The sequence below is a fragment of the Myodes glareolus genome, chromosome 27 (genome assembly GCF_982192425.1).
Source record: "Myodes glareolus chromosome 27, mMyoGla1.1, whole genome shotgun sequence".
NCBI classification, from domain to species: Eukaryota; Metazoa; Chordata; class Mammalia; order Rodentia; family Cricetidae; genus Myodes; species Myodes glareolus.
The window spans coordinates 30,762,631-30,789,557 of record NC_142052.1 but is presented as its reverse complement, the minus strand read 5'-3'; the positions used below and the strand labels follow the sequence as shown (position 1 = coordinate 30,789,557).

At 36.9% G+C, this 26,927-nt stretch overlaps 1 protein-coding gene across 1 annotated transcript in view; it reads right to left on the bottom strand.

The window, feature by feature from the left end:
- Positions 1–26,638, bottom strand: part of LOC148117661 (zinc finger protein 431-like) — a 36,756-nt gene extending 10,118 nt beyond the window's left edge. The window contains exons 1-3 of the mRNA XM_087902268.1: positions 26,337–26,638; positions 9,463–9,589; positions 9,207–9,267 (exon numbers count right to left, since the gene is read on the bottom strand). Of these exons, the coding sequence (XP_087758394.1) occupies positions 9,207–9,267; positions 9,463–9,589; positions 26,337–26,348 (200 nt within the window). The 5' untranslated portion in view covers positions 26,349–26,638. The remainder of the gene's footprint in view (positions 1–9,206; positions 9,268–9,462; positions 9,590–26,336) is intronic.
- Between the last annotated feature and the right edge of the window lie 289 nt (positions 26,639–26,927).

Below are 26,927 nucleotides of genomic sequence, written 5' to 3'. Positions count from 1 at the left end.
AGAATGTCTAGGCATTACAATTTACTGTGTTTCCTGTGGTAATGGTGCTGGCCCACGCACCAGAATACACATACTAAATATGTGTAATTTTATGTCAACTCTAACAATACAACATGCTGTCATTTAATTTTAGTTGATATCGGTGGGAAATCCCAACCTCCTGCTATCAGAGTCTATTTCCCATGATACTATACAATCTCATGTCACATTCAAATTCACTCTTACATTCCGGAATGTGCATTATTTTCACTGTTTGTTTTCTCATTTACATAATACTGAATGTAAAAGCTTTTAGATGAAAATAGCAATGTATTCTTTGTCACTATCCTATACTGCAGCCTTCTTTCTATGTCTCTTTACTTTATTTTCCTAATCCAAATGCAAGAATGTTTAGAGTCCAGGTTACATACATGATCAACACATGAATGAACAGAACCACACTCTGTCTTATGATCCATCAAACTCCCAGAAGATCTGGCAGTTCAGCCAACATGTTCTTTCTGTTCAGAGGACAATGTACCACTATTTCCCATGGCATGACTTATGGTCTCCCTCACATTTCCCCAGAGCATCATAACCTGAGAATCATAAGAAGAGAAAACTAGAATAATCCAAAAATCTACCTCCCAATGGTGGTAATATCACCCTTCTGGGCCTGGGGAAAATAGCAGCATCCCTAAGAGATGAGCAGAGATCAAATGATTAGACTTCACAGACTTTCCAGCTATGGCCTTCCACCCTAGGGGAAGACAGGAGTCTCATCAAGGAAATTTTGTATTTTAGTAGAATCTCTTGTCAGTCTCTCAGTGCACTTCCTGTTTTTCTTTCAAGATGCAGTGTTCCTTGTGTGCATATTCTACTACACATTCAATGTCCAGTGCAGACTATCCTCTGCATAATAACTCATAAATCCTGATGCCAAATAAAGGTCACATTTAAACAGTAACTTCCGTTAAAGCAAAAAGAGGCTGTGAGTGAGAAAACAATGAAGAGCTATGGAAGGGCTTAGAAGAAGGAAAAGGTAGAGGGAACTGAGCAATTTTTATTCCCAAAAATTGTTTTAAAAAGTTGAAATAGGCTTTATGGCCATGTGCTCTAGAGTTGAAAGATTCGTATTAGAGGACAAGTTTTAGCCACACATTTTCTCTCAGGATGTTCATCTTAAACCTGTTCTTTTAGGCAGGCTCATACCATTTTATCCAGTTCTAATTTGTTCATACTAGTGTATCTTCTGAAATTTGGTTCCATAATAAGTTCTATTCTTTATCTAAATGCTCAGTTCCCTGGTCTGTGTAATCTAGAAATGACCAGTTAGAACATGTATCAATTACAATGTAATATTTTGTATTTGTTCCAGCAAATAAAGCTTTCCTGGACATTAGAGGCTGGAAGTAATCTTTGTTGGATGACAGGATCTGACAGAACATGGCTCATGCTTTTAATTCTACCATTTGGGAGATGAAGACAGGAATATAAGGTGGGTGCAGACAGGATCTCATCCCCCATTCGGTCTGATGACTTGGAGAGGTAAAAAGTGAATTTGACTGCTGGGTTGCTTTTTTGTTCTGTCAGTTTTCCCCCAATATCTGACTCTAGGATTTTATTAACAATACTAATTAGGATCATACTTCAATCAATCATCTTAACTACTTATTTCTAAAGTGGACTACTTTCAAAAGATGGAAATTTTTGTGTTCCTTTCTGTCTATCACTTTTTGTGCTGGGACTGCACATGGTTTAAAGTTGACCTTTGAACTCAATTATTACACAGGGCAGCACTCATTTACTGGTCTATATTTCTTTCTAACTGACCAGATAAGGCACAGCATTGAAGCAGTTGAAGGACTTGCTTTCCAGCACTGGGCAGCAGAAGGATTATAAGTTTAATAAAATTCTCAACTGCATAGTGTAAGGCAAGCCTAATCTACAGGAGACATTGCTCTAAACAGACATAAATAATCAACATAACTAGAGAAAACAAGGAAGAAATTCTTAATGACCTGGAAACAATTGGGAACAGAAAAAATAAGAGATTAGAGCAAAGATAAATTTAAAGGAATTCAAATTTAAAAAGTAAAGCTCATAATTGTTTTTTTTCTTAAAAAAATATAATTGAAAAATCTATATTGACTTTCCAAAAGGCAAAATAATTCCCTCACAGAGAGAATGGCATTAATAAAATATTACTTCACCCTGTGCTTATGTGTATTGTTTTCTACTGAGACCTGTCACCTGACATATGCAGTTACAGCTAAAGGACATAACAATGACAGCAAGGTTGAACATATCTCTATATGAGAGTTCCTTCTTGCTAATTCCATATTATTTGGTTCAATTAACCTTCCCAAATTGTATACAGAAATCTGGTCTGACTTCATTTGCATGACATGGATCAATACATGTCAGGAAAAAATAAAATTACATATCCATCTACAATCATGTCTTATTTTATAATGGTGACTCCACAACTGTTTGCCTTCACTGTTTCCCCTATAGTCTACACAGTAAACTATTCCACCTATTATGGTATGAAAGCAAAAACCATGCTCCACACACAAATCCTTTTTCTATTACTGAAATGGAAAGTTGACTATATGACTCAAATTTGTAATTTTATGACTGAGTGGTGAATGAGTTGTTTAATCTAAAAATTTAGTTGGTTTAACCATGAGAACAAGGTCATTTCCCCGGGGAACAATGGCATTGGATCAAGGGTATTCGATCCAAAATAGGAACTTTTGATTCAGAAACATTATCGTACAAACTGGAGATACTGATGTTCTAGAATTAATATGCCTTCCTCTGGATAAATTTTTCCAGAAACTTAAAAGTTTAATAAACAAAATCTCTGTAAAAACTGCATGCATCTGGGGTGGTTAATTTTAAAAAGAGGAGCCAGCCAGGAAACACATTTTGCACACCACATAAAATGTCATTTTTAAGTCTCTTTTGGTTTCAGGCCCAAGGTTATACTGTGAACAATTTAAAAAAAAAAAACAGGAGAACCTAGGCAGTGGTTGCACATGCCTTTAATCCCAGCACTTTGGAAGCAGAGGCAGGTGGATCTCTGTGACTTCAAGGCCAGCCTGGTCTACAAGAGCTAGTTTTAGGACAGGATATAATGCTACAGAGAAATCCTCTCTTGAGAAAAAAAAACAAGAAACTAACAACAACAACAACAACAAATAAAGACAGAAGGCACATCTAACCACTTAGGCAGATGGAGACTTACAGAGCAAAATTATCTTTTGATCATGCATAATAATCAGAAACTCTAAAAGAACCAAGTCCAAGTTAGATTCTGGTACTGTCAATCTTTTCTTTCTTCTGGGTCATGAAGGCTGAGGCAAAGATAAACTTATTATATCAGCCTTTCCTGTCTCACTATTATTAATGACATGTGCATGAGACTGAAGACTCAGCACTTAGAACACTGGATACTCATTCATATGGCCTAACATTAATACCCAGCACCCACAGCTGTCTGTACCTCCAGACAAAGAGCACTAGACGCCATCTTTTGACCACCACTGGCACCTGGGATGTGGGGCTATAAACCAAACTTGGGTACCCAAGAGTAGCAGTACTTTGAGACAACTCTCCAGTTCCCACATATGTCATTATAATGTAGAAGGTGAAGGTGTCCCACTGTTCCTTCTGTCTCTTAGCACATAAATGCCTTCAAGATTGTTGTCAAATGTTTCAACGGATTGAATGTGAATGGAATATCTATAATGCTTATGTTATTGGTATCACAGTTTTTTTGTGTGTGTGAATAACAATAACCAAAAAATTGGTTGGAATCAATCTGAGTCCAGCCAGATTTTATTAGCAAAAGTTACATAATTTGACGTAGCCTCTATTAGAATTTCTGAGACAGGATTCTTCCTCATAGCCATGGATGCCATGAATTTATTATGGGGAGGAAGCTGGCCTCACTAAGACCAGGCCCACCCACAGTCTTAAGTGCTGTAATTATAGCCTTACACCTCTAAGTCCAGTTGAAATATGTGTTTTTAAAGGACTTATCATTGAATCAGAGAAAAAAAATAATAAAATAAGATATTAAAAGAAACATTGTTGTTTTGCTGGATAGTAATGATTCTTGAAATTCTATGATTTAAATGCCCAAATCATTTCATATGTTCTTAATAATGGGTTAGTTTCTTTGCATTGTTAATTTCATCCATTTAAAAATGGTTAAAGTGTGTTTGTGTGAATACACCTGTGCCATAATATGTGTGTAGCACTGACAGGAAACCTAACAGGGGTCTATGATCTACTCCCGCTTTGTGAATTCTAGTGATTAAACGTTTGGAGTTATTTGACTGCAAATGACCTCAATTGCACTTCTTGTGAAGTGAAGAAATGTGAGAAAATTTGTAGAAGTATTGTGCATAACCCAGAGATAGAACCCAGGTCAGACTTAGCAGCAATGAACTTTACTAAATGAGGCAATTTTCTGGTGTATAATTTTGGTTCTAAGAAAGTGCTATAAATAAATGTGTAGTCCTTAAAATGAACAAATTTTCTGTTGTAATATTTCTTCAAATTGAAGTTGAGCACCAGTGAAATGCCTCAGGGGGAAAGGACTTTTGTAAGACTAGAAACCTATCCTCAATTTCTATAGAACATCAAGCTGTGGTATTAGATACACAGTTGTTTGCTGGTTCTCATACATTATTACATCCATATCAGATAAATGAAATCTTTGAATACACACATGAGGTATTTAATGTTTCTTATAATTTTTTATTAGTCATTTTAATATTTACATTGTTAAATTCTCTTGAAAACACAGCACATTGGGAGTTCATCATCTACCCTTAGACTTCTACTCAAGGGTAAGACAAATAAGCATCATGAGTTCAAATGTATCCTTGAATCAGTACTGACATCCAAGGTAAGATGAATAACAAATAACAAAATCTCAAGGGAATTTGTGAAAACATGAAAATCGAAATCAGGAACACAAACCACCACCCTTATGTGTAATACTTGATCAAACATTGCCTGATATTTCAATAACCAATGGGAAAATTATATGATGGAGGCTCTATTATACATTACAGTAGAAAAATACCTATCACTAGGTACAGATAGAATAGAAGATGAACAAAAGTCATAGAAGGAATAAAATGTCTATGAAATAAACTTCACTAAATGGATTTGCTACGCATACAGCACACTTTAGTGACTCCCTTAAATATTTTAAAATAGAAACCACAATACAATGCTCTCCTCCATCAGTCTTGACTGAATATGATATGTAGTTTACTTCCTTAAATGCTATGATGAAAAATTATTATTCTTGAAGCTAAAGAAATCTGTGATGTTTAATGTCATTAACAAAATTTTTTCATGAATAGGAATGTCTTCCATATGAGTTTATTCCTATTACAGACTTAAAAGTAACCTAAATAGAATTTAAAACATTAATAGCACTAGAGTTATGGTGAGGTGACTAAGAAATGTTCATTCCCAAGACTAAGATCAAATTTTTAACAGTTTCCTTTAATTCCTGCTACAAGAAGTGTTATTTTTCTCAAGATACAGAATGCACATTCAAATAGACACACATACACACACACCACATAATTACAATTAAAATAACTTTTTAATCAAATAATTTTTCAGTCATGAACATATTTCTCCTGTAAGCATTCATTATTCTGAATGAGGAGTTGGGGGATTTTACAGCTCACTTACAGAGTTTTTCTTCATGAATTGGTTCATGAAAGAGAAAGCAAATTTAAGCTTGAAGTAAGAGAAATTAGTCCTTCTAAGTTGCTGGTATCATTTGGGAAGATTTAGGACAAGCTGTCCTGCTGAAGGGAATATGTCACTGAGAGTAGGCTATGAGAATTTATATCCATACACCAGTTCCAGTTCCCACTCTCTGCTTCATGTGGGAGATTAAGGGTGATAGCTCTTAAGCTCCTTTGTCATATGCCATGTCTGACAATTTCTGCCATGGAACTTTCATGGTGATCCTTTTATCTTCTAGAACCAAGGGTCAAATTAAATGCATTTATAATTTGAAATAGAGATTATATCACAACAAAAAGACCCGAGTACACATCCATAAAGAGTTATACCTGAATTATTTATGCCTTGCAACTGCAGAGAAGTATAAACTCAAAAAAGGTTTCATTACCATTCAAATTTGTAACACAAGAGTTATAGTTTTGGAGGAAAAGGTACCCTTACTGCTGGAAGTCAGGAAACACCAACAGTTGTGAAGAGAATGGCACCACAGTAGATGAGGCAATAATGTTCTTCTCTGAGAGAGAGCCATCACAGCTGGGATCCACTCCATTTTTAAAGAGAGTTTCCCAGCAGAAATGTTTGTCACTGTTCTGCTCCACTCCCCTAATAGAGTGCTTCAAAAGAGGTGTCCATTGCTTCTGTGCTCCTCTGGGTTAAATGAGTTTCCAAGTAGAAGTATCAACTATATCTCAGTTCAACTCCACTATGGAGTTTCTGATCCATTCTAGTGAACGAGGATATTCATAGAAATCTCAATCAAGAGATTTATTTGGGAGGGAAGAGAGTGACTGCCTCTGCCAGGGTGGAAAGGAACATATGCCAACTGAATGAGCATGTGACATATATAGGGCTTCTTAAAACCAGATCTCTTCTAATGAGATTTAGAAAGTGGGAATTGGACAGATTTCAATCCCTGAGCTTGAACAACCAGAGAGATGGGCTGGATTTTGTGCTCAGAGATTGGTTGGTTTTGTGCACAGTGATAAAGGGTAGAGTGTGTTTCTTTGGCCCTGGTTTGAGAGCTGAAGTGTGTTTTCTTCATTGGCTCTTTTTAACTATTTGGCTTTGTTTTCAAGGAGATGTTGTTTTGATAACTAGCTCTAGATTCAGGGACAAAGTGTTTTCCTTTGGATCTCATTTCAGTAACAGGGTGTCATTCTCTGACTGGCCAATTTACCTGATTGTAGGACTTCATAACTTCAAAAATTATGTTTTGTCCATTAGTTTGGTGGTGCAATCAAAATAAAGTGTTATCATATTAAAAAGATTATTGACACTATCAATTATTTTCTACAGAATGAATGCTGTTTTTTATCTGACTGTAAGTGTATTGGCTTAGGATCTTGAAAAATAATTTAGAATAAGCCCTCAGGTTCTACTTCAGGTACCCAAAGGCTATTGTAATTTGCAAAAGCTTTATCAGATTGATTGCACACAAAAAGTTTTACTCCTGTATAAATTACAAAACATCGCCACATTGAATTCATTCATAGATTTAACTGCAGTATGATTTTTGTCATGTTTTTCAAGTCTCCATTCATGAAATTCACAGTTTCTCTCCTGGATGGCTTACATAATATATTTGGAGATTTTTGTGACAAAGGATTTACCACACAGATTCCACTCATGGTTATTCTCCTGTATGTGTACATTCCTGCATTTGAAAATGAATAAACCATAGAAAGGCTTTATCACACTGATTTCATTCATACCATTTTTTATTCTTTTAAATCTTTGAAGATTACTGTGATCTGCAAAGGCTTTACTACACTGAATACATCAATGGAGTTTCTCTTTTTTGTATGTTTTTTATGCTTTTGAAGATCACTGTGCTGTGCAAACCTCTTACTACACTGATCACATTCAAAGAGTTTCTATATATGGTGAGATCTTTGATGCCTTTTAAGATTACTTAAAGCTGCAAATGCCTTACCACACTGATTCTATTCATATGGTTTCTCTCCAGTATGTGTTCTTTTATGGTTTCGAAGATTACTCTGATCTAAAAATGCCTTACCACATTGATTACATTCATATGGTTTCTCTCCAGTATGTGTTCTTTTATGTGTTTGAAGATTACTGTGTTGAGCTAAGGCCTTACCACACTGATTACATTCATAGAGTTTCTCTCCAGTGTGTTCTTTTATGGTTTTGAAGTTGACTCTGAGCTGCAAAGGCCTTCCCACACTGAATACATTCATAGGGTTTCTCTCCAGTATGTGTTCTTTCATTCCATTTAAGGTGTCTGACATTTGCCAAGGCTTCATAACATTGAATATATACTAAAAGTTTTTCTCCAACTTGAATTCTTTCAATCCTGCAAGGATAATTGGCACTTATAAAAGCTTTACCACATTTAATGCACTGTTGTGCCTACACATTTGTATAAATTAATTTTATAATATGTTCCAATTATAAAGAGGAATCAGCCACTAAGTTTTTATAACTCTATCTAAACTCAGGCTTTGCTCTTTCATTAAGCACTGTTTTGCCACTTGGAAGATACTTCCAATGGTAAATGCCTTTCTTTTATGGCTTACCTTTTTACCTTCACAGAAACTTTTTCTATATGATATTTTATACATATGTGAAGAGAACTGGATAAACCCAGAGCTTTAACATTCATAAATTCTCCTATACTGTGAATCATATTGCATATGCTATGTGAACTAGGCCACCCATAAGCATTTGCACAGTTCTAGAACTCATAGGCCTTTTTTGCTGTGTGAGTTTTTTCATGTATTAACAGTGATGGTGGAAAACCAATTACTTGTATACTTGAACCAAATTCAACAACGATACTCAACATGGGGACTACTGGTTATCTAATTGTTCTTAGAGAGTGGTATGCTACATTTCTCCAGATCCTTGTGCTCATACACTTGTATCAAGAATAACATATGGTATACATAGTAAAGAAGAATAACAAGTAATAAATTTCCACATTGAATTCTCAGGGTTTGACTTGTTTCTCACAGACTTGTGGTATAGGTATCAAGGTTTCTCTGGAACAACTGCCTCTTGATTCAACTCTAACTGCTTCTATCACTAAACTTAGCACAGTCACAAGAAGTGTATGAGTAATACAAGATTTACTATGGGCTATTGGTTTAGTACAAAATTTTGTAGATATACTTATCATCTCTTCAATGTGTATACATTTGTATTATGGGTAGCAAGAAAGAAATTCATTTGAAGATCTACAACAAAGCTCTCAGGGTGCTAGGCCTCAAAAGATGATATCTTTTTAGTCATTGCTTTCTTGACTTCTTTCTTGAAAGAATATCATTCAAATGCAATTCACATATATGAAATATAGATTTGTGAGAAATTGATAAAATTGTGCTTATTTACAGTGCTGCTTTAGACTAAAACTTTCTGGACACATGAAAATTTCATCAGAGGAACATTGTTATCAGCTTGCATATGAAAATTACCTTTCATGTCTTCTAGAACTTGGACCATGTTCTTCAGTATTATTGTCTTCCCAAATCCATCCTAATATAATACCAGAAAATATATGTTATATTACTGAAAACTGTGCAGTATTTAAGCTGTTAACTTAAGGCACCTTTGGAATGATGACTGCTTTGTTTCTCTCATTCTTATTCTTTCTAAATCAAATTACAGAAGAAGATCATTAACCAAGAAAAATTTGTCCCCTTATTTTGAAACATGAAGGAATCTTTTTACCTACACTAGTGAGGTTCCTGTAGGTCTCCAGCATCACATCTTTGTAGAGATTCTTCTGGGAATGATCCAGCAAATCCCACTCTTCCCAAGTGAAGTTGATATGCACATCATCATAGGTCACTGCCCTCTAAAATATGAATTTAATTCATGTGTATAATAGAAACCATGATGGTGACATCATTGTAAATGTATAATTCTTCATCAGTATAGTCATAAAAATTCTTTCAAATTTTCAAAAAGGTTTTCAAATCAATGGACTTAAGAAACACACAAGTATAGCTATCCTAAAAGCTAACAAAATATACTTCAAAGTAAAGTCAATCAGAATAGATGAAGGACACTTCATACTCATAAAAGGAACAATCCATCAGGATGAAGTCTCAATCCTGAACATCTATGCTCCACATATAAAAAATCCACATATGTAAAAGAAATATTACTAAAGCTTAAAAATGCACATCAAGTCCCACATTATGAGTAGGAGACTTCAATACCCTACTCTCCCCAATGGATTGGTAAATTACACAGAAACTTAACAGAAAAATGAGACAACTAACAGATGTCTTGACTTAAATGGACTCAACAGACATCTACAAAACATTCCACCCAAACAAAAGAACCTTGTGGTATCCTCTCTAAAATGGACTACAAACATGCTAACAAGGCAACCTTCGACACACACTCAAACAAAAACTGGAATAAGCCCCTATACTTTATCAGATCACTATGTTTTAAAGTTAGAATTTAACAACAACACTATTCACAAAAAGCCTAAAAACTCATGGAGATTGAAGAGTGCTCTATTAAACTACCCCTGGGTCAAGGAAGAAATAAAGACATACTACAGAAAAAGTTGTTCTCCACAAAACTGGAAAGTTTAAACACACCTAAAAAGGGTTAGTCAGCAAAATAAAATCAACCTAATGACAGCAGACAACATAACCAATTGTTTTTGGCCAATTTTGTTGAGACCTGATTTTGAAATTCAGGAGCCTAATTAAAAAGTGAAGATTTGAACTAACATAGTAAGGCTATATACACTAATACAATTACTATATTTAATATATACTGGCAAGATTTATATTGACAATACCAATCCATTTGGTTTGGTAAATTTAGAGAAAATATTTTATCATCTATCCTATCTCAGTAAGCCCAAGGTGTTGTATGTAAATTTCTTTTTATCCTAACTCATATTACCAACCTTATATAATGTTTTTATGTCTCTTCACTTTATATACTTTATACATTTTTGAGTTCATTTTTTCAATATGGTAACATGCATAACTACAATTACTGAGTCTTTAGCTCCATTAGAGAACCCAGAAGGATATAATACTACCTGAGTAAACAGGAAGTATAAAGCAAACAACATTTAAAATAAAGAAACAACACCAACTGTCTAAAATAAATTTTTGCCAGGCTGTGGTGGTGCATTCCTTTAAACCCAGCACTTTCACAGCAGAGGCAGGTATATCTCATTAACTTAGAGGCCACAATGATATACAAAGTGAGTTCCAGGAAAGCCAGAACAACACAGAGGAATCTGTCTTTAAAAAAAAGGAAACAAAATGTCTTTTTATTTCCCTTGAAAACATCCCTAACATGATAATAATAAGTGACTGTTAGGCCAATTTATTCCTTTGGAGGGGGACATTTTATTTGGATGATATTGTTTTTTTTAGATGTCTCAGTTGTCCAGTGAATTTTAGATTCCTTGGTTCTATGTTTTCATGGTTTTGTAAAGATAAAACAAAACTCTGCCCTAACCCTAACTTTATGGAGTTTTATTTTTGGAAATTATATTTAATTAAAAGGAAAACATCTGTTAGTCTTACAAATTAGTTAGGATTGAATGGCAATGTTCTCTGATGAACTATTATCTTTTTTCCTGAAGAGATCTTTTTGTTTGAAACTAATAATTAATGACTTTATTGGTCTCTATAACTTTATTCCCCAATTTAATTCATATCTTGGTTTTTATTCTGATCTCAGCATATCTTTAAAGCATACAGGTTTATTTAGTTTAGCAGGGATTTTTATTATATAATGTCTCCCCACAATTGTTGTTTCCTTTTCATTAGCATTTAAAAATTTTAAAGTCATAATCTATTCTGTAACCTATCTCTGTGGGTCTTAACTACCCCTTTCTCTTAACTGTGCATATCTTTTAAGATGTCTGATGAAGTAAGTGTTAATCTAAATCATCTTCATCAATACAAAATCAGGAGTCAGATAAGGGGGTCTGAACCTGAGAGATCAGAGAAGCAGCAGAGCACCACCAGTGACTCCGACTTCCTCTATCTATAAAAAGAGAAAGATCCTCTCTCAGTCCCACTTGTCTACTTCCTGTCTCTTATCAGTTCACAGTCCTAAAAACCTCTATGATATTTTTGTTCAGCTAATGGCTAAGTCTTATCTCTGACTACAAACAAAGTTTATTATCAAAATAAGGTCAAACTATTACACAGCTCCCTGCAACTTCTCATATACCTCACTCTATTGTTACTTTCATTCCTTATATGCAGACCTCCATGAAAGATATCTCAATGCTTGGAAATTTCAACATCCTGTGGTCTCAAATGTAACCCAGCTTCATCTTCAACACTTAACGCAGTGAACTTCCATAGTCTCTTCACTAGGGCTCTGAATCTCCCAATCATAGATGACTACAATAGTGATGAATTTACCACAGGAGAAAAATCCACGACCTTTACATTTTGCATCTTTCTTATTTTAAGAATCAGTAAAACGTGGATGATCCTGCCAAGATTTGATGAACCCTACCAAACAATGACTAAATTTGTAGCAGGTTCTGTATGATGTTGCTCCTGAGACTGATGTGGGAGTGCCCTCTGTGTGCTGTGATTACCATTAATGAATAAAGTAACTGTCTTGGCCTGTTGATAGGGCAGAACTTAGGCAGGCAGGGAGGACTGGACTGAATGTTGGAAGAAAGAAGGGCAGAGTCAGGAGATGCCTCGGATCCTCCACTGGAGAAAGATGTGCTCAAAGTTTGCTGGTAGGCCATGAACTTGTGGTGATACACAGATTAATGGAGATGGGTAAAATTAACATGTAAGAGTTAGCTAATAAGAAGTTAGAGCTAATGGGCCAAGCAGTGATTTAATTAATATTGTTTCTGTGTTGTTATTTGGAGGATCTGGGTGGTTGGGAAACAAACAAGTGGCCAAGTGGCATCCCTCCAACAAGAGACAAGAATTACATTGTATATTCCTTCCACAGATTAAGGGCAGAGCTGGATAGAGTTTTAGACATAGGGCCCTTTACTAAACTTTAAATTCCTTTAATGGTGCTGAAAACCATGAAAATCCTTGTTTCTTTTCATCACTGGACTGCAATCTGAAATTACTTAGTACTTTTATTCTTGAGACATGGAGAAATCAAGATAGTTTTGGGGCCAAATATCACACAAATGATCTCTAGTTAAATGTTTTTATGAAGTCTTCTAAGCCCCAGCTTATTGATCTAAGCCCCACATGTTGATCTGTGACTGTTTATTGAGAGCAATCAGACATTTGATAAATTTATCAAAAATAGGAGAAATTTCCAGGATCAATACAGTTTAGCTGCCAGGATATCATGAAGACTGCAAGCTATACAGGGAATACAGGATTGTGGTTTCAGATCAATTGCCCTGTTGAGTGCCAAACTTCCTTGACCACTAAGGGAATACTCAGAGAAACACGCAGCAACTGAAAGGTACACTGTGTCCTAGGAGCCATGGATTTTAACGTGAAAAAAACTAAGACAAACATCTCTCAGGATAGATAGACCAATCCAATGCTTTTGTTCCCTGCAGAGCCTTCTTCCCACTAAAATGCTATGATCTTAACCTACACTGTTCACCTGTACTCTCTACATTCCCATCTTTCAGGTCCTACAAGAACACTCAATTAAGATGTGTTGAGTTTTCTGTGACTGACTTTTGCCATCTAAAGTCCTGATATCTTGAAAATTCTTCCACAGACAATATTCCCAAGTCCACTGCAGCAACAAATTCACTTTTAAGGTACCTCTTTTGTTCCAACTTTCTTCTTTGTTGCTGTGATTAAATTATCTAACCAAAACAAAGTAACACTGGTAATGAACACATTTATTCAGTTTTTATTCCTAAGTCAGAGTCCACCACTGTGGGAGGTTAGGATAGAAACTCAAGTTAATCACTGAAGGCAAAACATGCAGAACCATTGCTTCCTAATTTTTTCTTTTCCTTTGTCACCGTCTTTTGCTCAGCCTAGGCCCACTTGCTTAGGGACATTGCCAACTCAGTAGAAGGGTCTTCTAACATCAACAATCAATCAACACAGTCTCTTTCAGGCAGAGATCAGACATTCTGATCTAAGCACAGACTCAATTGATGTTCTCTCAGATGACCCTAGGCTTTGTCATGTTGACAGCTGAGGCTAATTAGCACACAGAGACAATATTATATGGAAAGGTTTTAAAGAACTAAAATTAATGCATTATTCTTGTCAATCCCTTAAGCAGCAAAGACCTAAACATGAGGATAACAAAAACTGGAAAACAGAAAATTCTGTCTGTTAGGATTGCCTAGACACCATTTCAATTCCTCCACTTGGTGATTGCCTCTAAGTCTGCACCAAAGTGGAGAAATGAAATCTTTTTAAATAAAATTTTAGGAGAAAGATTTTTAAGGAATCAGTATACATGTGAAGTAACTTGCTTTACTCAGACTGCTTTATAAGTCACAAACACTTTTGAAAACAAGGTTATTCCTGATTTTTGAGTATATTTGTGCATGACACAAAATTCCTTACATATATCATATACAAAAAAAAAGAGACTGTCAGTTCCCCTGGATTGAGAATAGTAGAGATTTATCGACCTCCCAACTTGAATGTAGGTTTAAACTCAGGTCATCCACAAAAAAATGTGTTGGACCACCTACCAAGAGTTATAATACTTTTTATCAAATAAAGAAAGCCTTTCTCAGATTAATAGAAACAAGAAAAAGAAAATATAAACAAACTAAGAAATATATAGTCAACTTTTAATCAAAAGACCAAAGTAATCCTAGACAAGGAAAAGTGTGATCTTGACCAATGTTACCCAGGCAAGTTTCATTGTATGTGTTCAGAAATTAAATAAATAAAAACTTCACCACTTTCACAAAGATATCTCAAAGTGACCTTTAAACTGTTGTTTCTGACCATCCATTGCTAATATGTATTCTGAGACAACAGCCTCATGATATAGATGTTCTCTTTGCAAATAGAGATGATTTCTTGCTACAGCTCTCCAGATCTTTGTGTTTTCTTTTGGTTTAATGTAAACACAGTCCCAAAATGTCCAATACCAAAACAACCAAAAAAGTAATTTAAAATCTGTTTCCTACTACATGGCATATGACAGAATATGCAGATTGTGCCCTGTCTTCCTGTCTAACACAATCGACATCTGAGAAATCTCTGCAAATAAGAAACTTCTTTTGTCCCCTGGTAAGCTTCACTGGATTACACCATTGTGGCATGTGGCAGGATCATGATAAAAGCATTCTACTCAAGTATTGCTCTACCAGATCCTAAACAATTTGTAATCTCTAGAACAGAAACCTGAAATTGAAATGCAATATTAAAGAACTTCAAGAAACTAGAAATTCAGTTTTCTAATCTCTCTTCCCACTGTAAAACAAAAGCAGTGCCAATGTGGATACTCTGGACAAAGACATAACCAGTATCATAACCTCCATTTCCAGGACTTTAGAGTCCCCTATTCTTCAGTAAATCCATACACAAAGAGGCTCAGAGAACAAGGGCCACTGCCAACATGAACCACATGGACCAACATAACTACAGTCTGGCTTGTGGTCTTTCCAAGTCCCAGCAGAAATGACAGTTCAACAGACCTGCTCTGACCACTCCCCACTCATTACGGGATAGCTTATGGTCTTCCTTACCACTCCCTATGGCAGAGACAAAAGAGAATCATGAAAAGAACTCACAAACAGTCTGCCAACAGAACTCCCAGTTTTTAACCTTTCTTAGAGTCCCTCACTGGCTAGAGCCACCCAGCTGGGACTCACAATATTAGCAGCTCCTCTACTGGAGGATCAGAGATCAAATGACTCAGACAGCATAGTTTTTCCATGTCTGCCCTTCCAGCCCAGCAGACAGTTTAAAAAGTTTGTATTTTAGTACACATTATTCCACTCTCCTAGAGCAATCCAGTTCCTCATCTAAAGTACAGAGTCCTTTGTGTGCACATTCCATTGCATACTCACTTTACAGTGAAGCCATCTCATTGCCCCAGAGATGGGAAATTCTGCAGACAACCAGGTCAGATTCATAAAGTGATTACTGTTACTGTGTAACTGTGGTTACTTTGTAACTGTTGTTAAAGAGAAACACACCATGAATTAGAAAACAATTCAGGCATATTTGGGCTTGGAGACAGCAAGGAGAATGTAAATATAATATAGTTTTCATCTTAAAAATTATTTTGAAAACTTGAAATAGACTTTATGGCCATGTGCTCCAGAGACTAGGGATTCCTATTAGAGCACATCTCATGTATTTTCCCTAAAGATGAATGTCTTTATGCCAAATAGCAAGAGGCCTGTTAAGCAGGGTCACAACATTTTACCCAGATCTATTTTAGATGAACTACTGTAAATATAGCAATTAGGTTTAAAGATAAGGTCAGTTTCTTTCCCAGATTCTCGATTGCCCTGGTCTGTGAACTGCAAACAATGGTCAATGAGGACAATCATAAAACATCTCCAATTGTCTACCTGATTCTACATAGCTAATCTCAACTACTACTGAAGGGGGAAAGATTTTACCCTCAGTCCAACCTCTCCACTTCTGCACTGTCTCCACTATTTCAAATTGGTCAATGAGCTAAACTTTTGCACAGGTCCCTCTTCTTCTAAGTCCCCAATTAAAGCCAGAAAGATCAGCAGACACTCATTAACTACTTTACATTTCTTCTTCATTGACAAGTCAAGGCCAAACCTGTAAGAAGTTGCAGGACTATTTTCCCAGCACTGGGCAGCAGAGGCAAGATTAGGTGTTCAAAACAATTCTCAATTATATAGTATGAGGCAAGCCTAAACTATAGGAGACATTGTTCTACACAGAAATCAATAATCAACATCACTTGAGAGAGATAAAATGCAACTATGAATGACTTTGAAACACTGGAGAACAGAAACAAACACAAGAGCAGTAATACACTTAAAGAAAATATCTGACAATGACACCAATAAGTGATTTTAAAATGATAAAAATACTACACTCTTAAGATTAAATATAACTGTTTATATTGACTTTGAAACAGAGTAGCCCTTCTACATGAGAGGAGATGTCATTAATAAGAGATAGATTGATGGTGCCCATATACATATGTTGGCTGCTGAGATCTGTATCCTGACACATAGATTTAGTCAATGGCCTGTTTCTCAAAACTCTAAGCAGACATAACTGTGTCAAGCAAGATCAACCACATCTGCCTAGAATTGTTGCCTAATTGATTATCTGGAACTAGCTCTTGTAGACCAGGCTGGCCTTGAATTCACAGAGATCTGCCTGCCTCTGCCTCCCCAGTGCTTGAATTAAGGGCATGCACCACCACTGCCCGGCAAATACATAATTTTAAAACTGTGAATTGGTACAGTCACTTAAGAACTTTGAAGGAATTAAAGACCTACACCACGACTGCCAGGCCAGAAAATTTTTTCATAATGATCACTCCAATAGCTGATTGCCTCCACTGTTTCCCCTGCAGTGTACACAATAAACTATTCCTCCTATTGTGGTCTGAAGACAGAAGGGATGCTCCATATGCAAATCCTTTTCCTACAACTGCAATGCATAGTCAACTACATGACTCAAATGCATAATTTTAAAACTGTGAGGTGGTACCATCATTTTTTAAGGAATTTCAAAAGTCTAATGTACAGGAAAGCAAGGTTATTGCCCTGGACAACAGCAGACCAAGACCACCTGAATCAGCATAAGAGAATTTATGTTCTCTTATTTTTCTAACAGGATGGAAATGCAGCTGTTCTAGAATTAATATGCCTTTCCATTGAGAAATCACTTCACACATGTAGGAGATTAATAAAGAAAAACCTCTAATGATGGTAGACATCAATCTCTGGATGTTCAAAGAGGAGCCAGCTAGACAGATTCCACATTTGCTGTTGACCTTAAGTGTCCTTTAGGATTAGGCTCTAGGTTACACTTTGAACAATTGAAATAGAAATAGGGAACTAGCCAGGCTAGACATTTAGGCAGATAGGAGAGTTACAGAGCAAAGATATTCCCAGGATAATTTCTCCATTGCAATTGTAACAGGAATCAGCAGGTCATGCTTCGGTGATATGTTCCTGAGGTGAAGGTCACAGGGAATGAGAAAGATAGGAAAATTAAAATGTAAAAAAGATAAAAAAAAAACTAGGTCGGGAGGTCTTGTAGATGCCTAGGAAACTTCCTAAGAAAAACAGTATCTTTCTGGGCATTGGTGGCACACACACACCCTTGCTGAGCCAAGTGACCTCTATGAGTTCAAGGACAGCCTGGTCTACCCTGTGAGTTCCAGAATAGTCAGGACACTCCTACAAAGAAACCTTGTCTCAAAAACATTTTTTTTAAAAAGGAGAAGAAGAAGAATAGCACCAGGTGGTGGTGGTGCATACCTTTAATCCCAGCACTTGGGAGGCAGAGGCAGGTGGATATCTGAGTTATAGATCAGCCTGGTCTATAAGAGCAGGTTCCAGGACTGGCTCCAAAGCTGAAGAGAAACCCTGTCTTGAAAGAAGAAGAAGAAGAAGAAGAAGAAGAAGAAGAAGAAGAAGAAGAAGAAGAGGAAGAGGAAGAGGAAGAGGAAGAGGAAGAGGAAGAGGAAGAGGAAGAGGAGGAAGAGCATCTTGTATACTTCCAGGGGAGAGATGGAAAGAAATGGGAGAAATATAAGAAGTCGGTATGAACTATCACATGAATTTGGGAGGAGGCTACTCAAATAATTCTATACAATGGGATCACAGGGTATCTCAAGAACTTTACTAAGTGCAGAGTGGCCATGGGACTGATATATATATAGCTTCATATGGTGGGAAGAGTTGGTTTCCTAGGATCTGAAGCAACCCCACCACAAAGGTCTTGGCACCAGACCATTACCAGCTCTCCAAAGCATATTCCTGGTTTTAGAGAAGAAGCTATGTTTTTTTTTTTTACTTTTTAAAAATTTTTTAAAATCTAACTTTATTTCATGCGCATTGGTATAATGATGTCAGATTCTCTTGAATTGGAGCTACAGACAGCTTCGAGCTGCCATGTGGTTGCTGGGAATTGAACCTGGGTCATCTGGAGTAGCAGTCAGTGCTCTTAACCACTGAGCCATCTCACCAGCCCCCATGGAGCTATGTTTTGTTATCAATACATCAGGTCCTTAGGGAAACTCACAAGGCTTAGGGTCACAGGCTGTTACTATGTCTCCCAAGATTGTTCCTCCTTCCTCAAGAGGCCATAAAAGAAAAGCCTTGATTGATCAGGTTACTCCTCCACACAACAATGTTTTACATTTCAATTATGTCATCTGGTGTCATATTGTTCCTCTGGAAGAATTGTGCTTTTCTCAAATAGAAAACTGGAACTTTAAACCACATTAGTCCTTAAAATAGGTTAGAAACCTTTAATGCCTCCTTTAAAAGGTTGTTAGAGGTTGTTTTTTGATATGGGGATGTGCCTGGTGTCTGGTTTTAAATCAACAGTGGCTCCTTTGTAATGGTTTGGAGCCAAATATCTGGAAAATCCAGTTGAACAATGTGTTCCCTATCATCCTAATCTCTAACAACCCTGATTAAATTACATTTATCTTCTGGGTGACTTAAAGACAGTCCTCCTTCAGCTAAATTAGACTTTGTGAGACTTAACTATTTCCAAGGCATTGACAAATCCTTCATATCAGCAATTCAACTCTTCTATGTTGCAGCTTAGAAGTGCAGTGCTATCGAACAGGTGAGATGCCTTGATATCGTCCACATAGTTAAAGATAAAGGGAGATTATATGTAAAGGTTAATTGCAAAGTGCTCAATTTCAAGAAGATACTGGAGAAATTAGGCCTCTCAGAGTATGGCATATTGAAGTTGAGGAGAAAGATGTTTGTATACACAGCACCCTGCTTCCAATTCTCTAAGCAGATTAAGGCCACAGCGCAAAGTTATTCAGAGGCCTGTCCCTAGGTCTAGGAATTAACAAAGACAACATGAGACTTCACGATACAGGGAATATGGCAGCAGGTTCCCACACCAATCCCAGGAGGACACACCATGCTGTCTCCTGCACCTCACCCTATGCTCCTCCCCATCTGGAGACAGCATTCCCTCGCTCACTATGTTGTTGTTGTTCAGCTCGCCAAAGCTCTCACTCAGTTCATCAACTCCTAGCAGCAGGAACTTCACTGCAGCACATGAAACCACTGAAGTCAGCTCCTCTGCAAAGCCGAGTCTGAACATGGCTGCCAGGAAGAGCCCTGCACCACTAGTGACTGGCAGGTCACCTGGAGGGCCTGATTGGCTAGTGCAGTCTGAGTGACAAGAACACTGTCCACAGGGCTGTAGTGTGCTTAAAGACACAGCAGAGTGGTTCCTGACCATTTCTCCCACCCCAGTCAAAGATCTTTTCTAGATAGACCAAGGTAAGCATTTCAATAGCACTTGCCCATGGGCTGGAGAGATGGTTCAGTGGTTAAGAGCATTGCCAGCTCTTCCAAAGGTCCTGAGTTCAATTTCCAGCAACCACATGGCTCACAACCATCTGTAATGAGTTCTGTTGCCCTCTTCTGGACTTCTGGCATACATGCACATAGAATATTATATACATAATAAAATAAATATTTTTTAAAAAAATAGCATTTGCCCTTGGCTACAAAAGCAGACACAGTCATAATCTTGCACTCCACAGGAACTTTCCCTTTTCCCTCCAGGACACAACGTGGCTAGCTGGCTTGTACTGTGCACTGTGCTTATCTAGGTGGGTGCAGGGATTTCCTATCCCAAAGGGAAAAAGATGTCCAGAATAGTAACAGCTAAATTGAATTTTAAGGTAACCAAAGGAGATGATTGCCATGATGTTAAAAGTGTGCACTGCCACCAAGCAGTTAAAGGTGGTCCTATCATCTCAAATTATACAGACTGATGGAAGCTTTACCCATTTCAAAACCTTTAAGTAAAATATCTCTCAGGTATAATCACCTTTTAGATAATCCCAGAGGTAGTCAATATGACTACCCAAAATCAACATCTTAACAGCCAAGAGAGAAGAAATGAGAAAAAAATACTTGACTGCAGGAGGCACAAAGTGAATGGGAGTTATTTTCAATACAGAGTTTCTCCTCAACAAAGGAAGCATGGGGATTTTACTTAGGGAGTCTGAACATGCTAATGTTTCTTCTCCCTTTTTCTAAGAATGCTCAATTAACAAATCCACTTCTGAACATGATCACAATGGAAAAAGAGATATTTAGGGGCATTCTTACCTCAAAATCATGAAGGAATATAAGTTACCATTGGTGGTTTTAATCTTAGCCATTCTAACTATTGTAAGATACTATCTCAGAGTCATTTTGATTTACATTTTCATGATTACTAAGGATGTTGAACATTTCCTTAAGTGTCTTTAAGACATTTGAGATTCTGCTGTTGAAATTTCTCTATTTAGATCTGTATCCCACTTTAATTTGGAATTTTTGGAATTTTATGTCTAATATCTTGAGAGTTTATATATTTTTGAGATCAGTCCTTTGTCTGATCTGGGGTTGCGAAGATCTTTACCCATTCAGTGGGATGCCTTTTTACCTTATTGACTGTGTCCTTTGCAATCTTCTCAGTTTCAAAAGGTTCCATTTATTTATTGATGCTCTCAGTGTCTGTGCTACTGATGCTTTATTTAAGGAGTAGTTTCCTATGCCCATACACTGAAGGCTACTTTCCACTTTCTCCTCTACGAGGTTCAATGTGGCCAGATTTGTATTGAGGTATTTAATCCATTTGGACTTGATTTTGTGCATGGGAATAGATATGGATCTACTTGCATTCTTCTTCATTTTGATATCCAGTTATGCCAGCACCATTTGTTCAAGATGCTTTCATTTTTCCATTGTATAATTTTAGTTTCTTTGTCAAAATTAGGTGTTCATAGGTTTGTGGATTCATATCTGAGTCTTGGTCTTGATTCCAATGGTCAACCTGTCTACTTTTATGCCAATACCAATCTGTTTTCATTACTGTAGCTTTATAATCCAGGTTTATGTTAGGAATGGTGATACCTCCAGAAGTTCTACTACTGTACAGGATATTTTGGCTATCCTGGGTATTTCATTTTCCACTGTTTTTTTTCTGATATTTATTTGAGTAGTGTGCTTTCAAGGTCTATGAAGAATCATGTTGGGATGTTTTAAATTATTTGTAGCTATTGTAAATGGTTATGCTACTCTGATTTCTTTCTCAGCTTTATTATTCTTTGTATATAGGAGGGCTACTGATTTTTTGAGCTGATCTTGTATTCTGACACTTTACTTAAGTTATTTATGGGTTGTAGGATTTCCCAAATAGAGTGCATGGGGTCACTTATGTTACTATCCTATCATCTGTGAATAGGAAAAGCTTGATTTCTTCCTTTCCAGTTTGGATCCCCATGATCTTCTTTTGCTTTCTTTTTGCTCTAGCCAGAGCTTCAAAAACTATGCTTACTAGTTATGGTCAGAGAGGACTGCCTTGTATTGTTCCTGATCTTAGTGGGATCGTTTTGAGATTCTCCCCATTTTTTTTTGATGTTTGCTATAGGCTTTCTGCCTATTCCATTTATTATGTTAAGATACTTTCCTTGAAGCCATGATCTCTCCAAGATCTTTATCATGAAGGGGTGTTGGATTTTATCAAATGCTTCTCAGCATGTAATGAGATGATTATATTTTTTCTTCCAAATTTATTTATATGGTGGGTTACATTGACAGACTTTCATATGTTCAACCATTCTGCATCTCTAGGATGAAGCTAATTTCATCATGGTGAATAATGTTTTTGGTGTATTCCCAGATTCAGTTTGTCAGTATTTTACTGGATAATTTTGCATTAATGATCATGAGGGAGACTGGTATGTGATTCTCCTTTTGATACTGTATGTGAGATTAGTATTAGGGCAATTGTAACATTATAAAATGTAAATGTTTGTATGGAAATGTTCCTTCTGTTTTTAATTTGTGTAACAATTTGAGGAATACAGTTGTTACCTCTTCTTTGAAGTCCTGGTAGAATTCTTCACTGATACCATAAAGTCCTGGGTTTTGTGGGGCGTTGGAGGAAGGTTTTTGATGTCTGCTTCTATTTACTTGAAGGTTACAGGTATATTGAAATTGTTTACTGTGTCTTGATTTAATTTTGGTATGTGGTACCTATTCAGAAAATTGTCCATTCACTTTACATTTTCAATTTTGTGGAATGCAGGTTTTGAGGTATGATGAAATGATTCTCTAGATTTTCTCAGTGTCTGTTGCTCTGGCTACCTTTTCATTTATGATTTTGTTAATTTGGATGTTCTCTCTCTCCCTTTTGGTTATGTTGGGTAAGGGTTTGTCTATCTTCTTGATTTTTTTCACGGCAGTAGTTCTTTTTTACATTGATTCTTTAGAGTGTTTTCCTTGTTTCTATTTAATTGACTTCACCCCTAAATCTGATTATTTTCTGTCATCTACTCATCCAGGGTGAGTTTACTTCTTTTGTTCTAGAGCTTTCAGGTGTGTTGGTAACTCACTAGTGTGAGATTTTCCCACTTTCTTTATGCAGGCACTTAGTCCTATAAACTTTCTTCACAGCACTGCTTTCCTAGTGTGCCATAGGTTTGGGTATCTTGTGCCTTCATTTTCACTGTATTCTAGAAAGTCTTTCGTTTCTTTTCTTCTTTCTTCTTTGACTCATTGTTGATTCAACTGAGCACTATTCACATTCCAAGGGTATATAGACTTTCTGTGATTAGTGTTGTTGTTGAATTCTAACTTTAAAACATAGTGATCTGTTTGTTTTTGTTTGTTTTATTTTATTTTTCAAAATGGGGTTTCTCTGTAGCTTTGGAGCCTGTCCTGTCCTTGAACTCACAGAGATCCGCCTGCCTCTGCCTACCGAGTGCTGGGATTAAAGGCGTGTGCCACCACCACCTGGCTAAACGTGGTGATCTGACAAGACACAGATGGTTATTACATTTTTTTGTGTCTGTTGAGGTTTGCTTTATTACCATATATAAGGTAAATTTTAGAGAATGTCCATAAGGTGCCAAGAAGAATGTATATTCTTTTGTGTTTGGGAGGAATGTTCTGTAGATGTCTGTTAAGTCCATTTGAGTCATGACATCTGTTAGTTGTCTGATTTCTCTGTTAAGTTTCTGTGTAGTTGACCTTTCCACTGGGGAGAGTGGGGTGTTGAAGTCTCCTACTATTAGTGTGTAGGGTTTGATGTGTGATTTAAGCTTTAGCACTGTTTCTTTTACATATGTGTGTCCTCTTATATTTCAGGCATAGATGTTCAGGATTGAGATTTAGGCATGATGGATATTTTCCCTGTGATGACTATGAAGTGTACTTCCTCTTCTCTTCTGATTGCTTTTAGTTTGAAGGCTCTATTTTATTAGATATTAGGATAGCTATACTTGCTTGTTTCTTAGGTTCATTTTATTGAAAATCTTTTCCCAACCCTTTACTCTGAGGCAATGTCTGTCCTTGAGGTTGAGGTGTGTTTCTTATATAGAGCAAAAGGATATATTCTGCTTTCATATCCATTCTCTTAGCCTGTGTGTGTCTTTTTATAGGTCAATTGAGTCAAAAAAAATTTGGAGATATTTATAACCTGTGATTGATAATTCCTGTTATTTTTGGTGGTAGTGCTTGTGTTTTCCTTCTTTGGGGTTTGCTGATAAGTGGTTATCTGTTGCTTGCATTTTTTCTGGGTATAATTAGCTTTCCTGAGTTGGAGTTTTTCTTCTATTTCTTTCTTTATGCTAGAATTTGTGGATAATTATTGTTTAAATCTGGGTTTGTCATGGAATTTTCTCCATCAATGGTTATTTAAAGATTTGCTGGGTGGTGGTGGCACATGCCTTTAATCCCAACATTCACAAGGCAGAGGCAGGCAGATCTCTGTGAGTTCAAGGCCAGCCTGTTTTACAAGAGGTAGTTCCAGGACAGGCTCCAAAGCTACAGAGAAACCCTGTCTAGGAAAAGAAAAAAGATTTGCTGAGGCTAATTGTCTGTGTTCTATCTGTGGTCTCTTACTGTCTACAGCACATTTGTCCAGGACCTTCTAGCTTTCATGGTTTCAATTAGGAATTCAGGTGTAACTCTGATAGGTTTGCCTTTATATATTACTTGGCTTATTTCTTTTGTAGGTCTCAATATTCTCTCTTTATTCTGTATGCTCTGCATTTTGATTGTTTTATGGTGAGGGGACTTGTGCTCATTCCCGTCTATTTGGTATTCTGTAAGCTTCTTCTACCATCATAGTGATATACTTCTCTAGGTTGGGAAAATTTTCTTCAACAACTTTACTGAACATGTATTCTGTGCCTTTGAGCTGGAGATCTTTTCCTTCTTCTATCCCTGTTATTCTTAGGTTTGAATTTCTCATGATGTCCCAGAGTTCCTGGATGTTTTGTGTTAAAAATTTGTTGAATTAAAAAAAAACAAAAAAATTGTTGAATTTAAAATTTTCTTTGACCAATGAATATATTTCTTTATTAGGACCTTCAACTCCTGATATTCTTCCTTCCATCTCTTCGATTTTGTTAGTTACGTGTGCATCTGTTGTTCCCATTTGTTTAAATAGATTTCCATTACTAGTATTCCCCTTTTGGTGTTTTCTTTATTGCCTTTATTTCAGTTTTCAAGTCTTGAAATGTTTCAACTCTTTGCTTCACGTGTTTGATTATTTTTTCTTGGTTTTCTTTAAGAGATCTGTTGATTTCTTCCAATTTTTTTGTTTGCCTTTTCCTGCATTTCTTTAAGTGAATTTTCTATTTCCTCTTTAAATCTTTCCATCATCCTCTCGATGTTATGTTTAAAACTATTTCTTTCTGCCTCTTCTGGGTTAGGCTGGTCAGGTTTTCCTGTAGTATTTCTATTCAGTTCTGGTATTATCATGTTGCTTTTTAAGTTGTTGAATAAGCTCTTCCATTGGTACCTACCCATCTCTTCCTCCAACTGTTGCTAACAGAGTCTTTGCCTCTTTGTACAATCATTGCCTTTGCTGTCTGTGTCTTTGGGAGCTGTTTTTACCAGCTCTCTACTGATACTGTTTGCATCTTAGGGAGTGACTGAGGACTCTCTTGGCCTTCTGTCTTGTTCCACTGTCTTGGTCTGCTCTCTTGATATTCTCTGTGCAGTAACAGTCTCTGTGTCAGAGTTCCTCCGAGGCCATGCAAGATAGAGGTTTTGGGGCCAGAGTAGGACTTCTAGCATGAAGGCTGCTACTCTGAGAGGTTTGGAGCAGCCAAACTGCTGGATGTTTGCCTGCTGACTGGCTGGATGACCAGAACCTTACTCTACTGAGGGCTTAGAGAGTGAGATATCAAGCTGGGTGGGTGCTCTCTCACCTCTTTGTCTACTGTGTGCAGTAGCAGCCTGTGCATGCAAGTTTCTCTTAGGTCACAGGAGATTTGAAGGTTTGGGGATGGAGTGGGACTTGTAGCTTACAGGGTGCAATAGAGAGGGTGGTGGATTTGGAGCACCCTACCTGTGGGAACCTTACTAGCTGACTGACTAGAGAAGCTGAGGCAGGTGGGGGAGGGCCCAGGGTTTGTCCTGGTGCCAAGGGCCTGGAGAGTGGGTGTGGGTGCTCACTCACCCCTTGTTCCATTGTGTGTCCTCTCAGCCTGTGTTTTCGAGTTCCTCTGATGTCTGCATATGAGTTTTTAATCTGTTAGCATCATGGCTAGTATTAAAGCTGCATCTTTGTTGGCTGGCTCCACTGCATTCTGTAGGTTTCTGAGAGTCTTGCTTCACTGAGGAGGTCCTGAAAGAGAGACATTATGAAAGAGTTTATTATGACAACTCTGGAGTTTCTAGGTCTGCGAAGACACCAAGAAGCCTGCAGCTGACTGCTTATGAACACAATTTAAATGTTTTATGGTATATCTTCTTAAAAGAACTACAATGTTTCTGCCTTTAATGCTGAGTCAGGTAACATCTCTTAAAGGAAACCTTCTTCTGCTTCTAGCAAACAGAGTCCACATGATACAATGTGCTACCACCAAGAAATTATCTATTTCTCCTTAACTGCATTTTCCTCTGAGATTTTTTCTTTTGTTTTTTTATATATCTCTTTCCTTCTGACTTTGTAGCTGACTGGGTGTCTGGGTAGCTTGCTTATGGACTCTTATTTTTCTTCATTTCTCATACCTATGCAATTTTAGATATCTCTTCCTTTTTATACTTT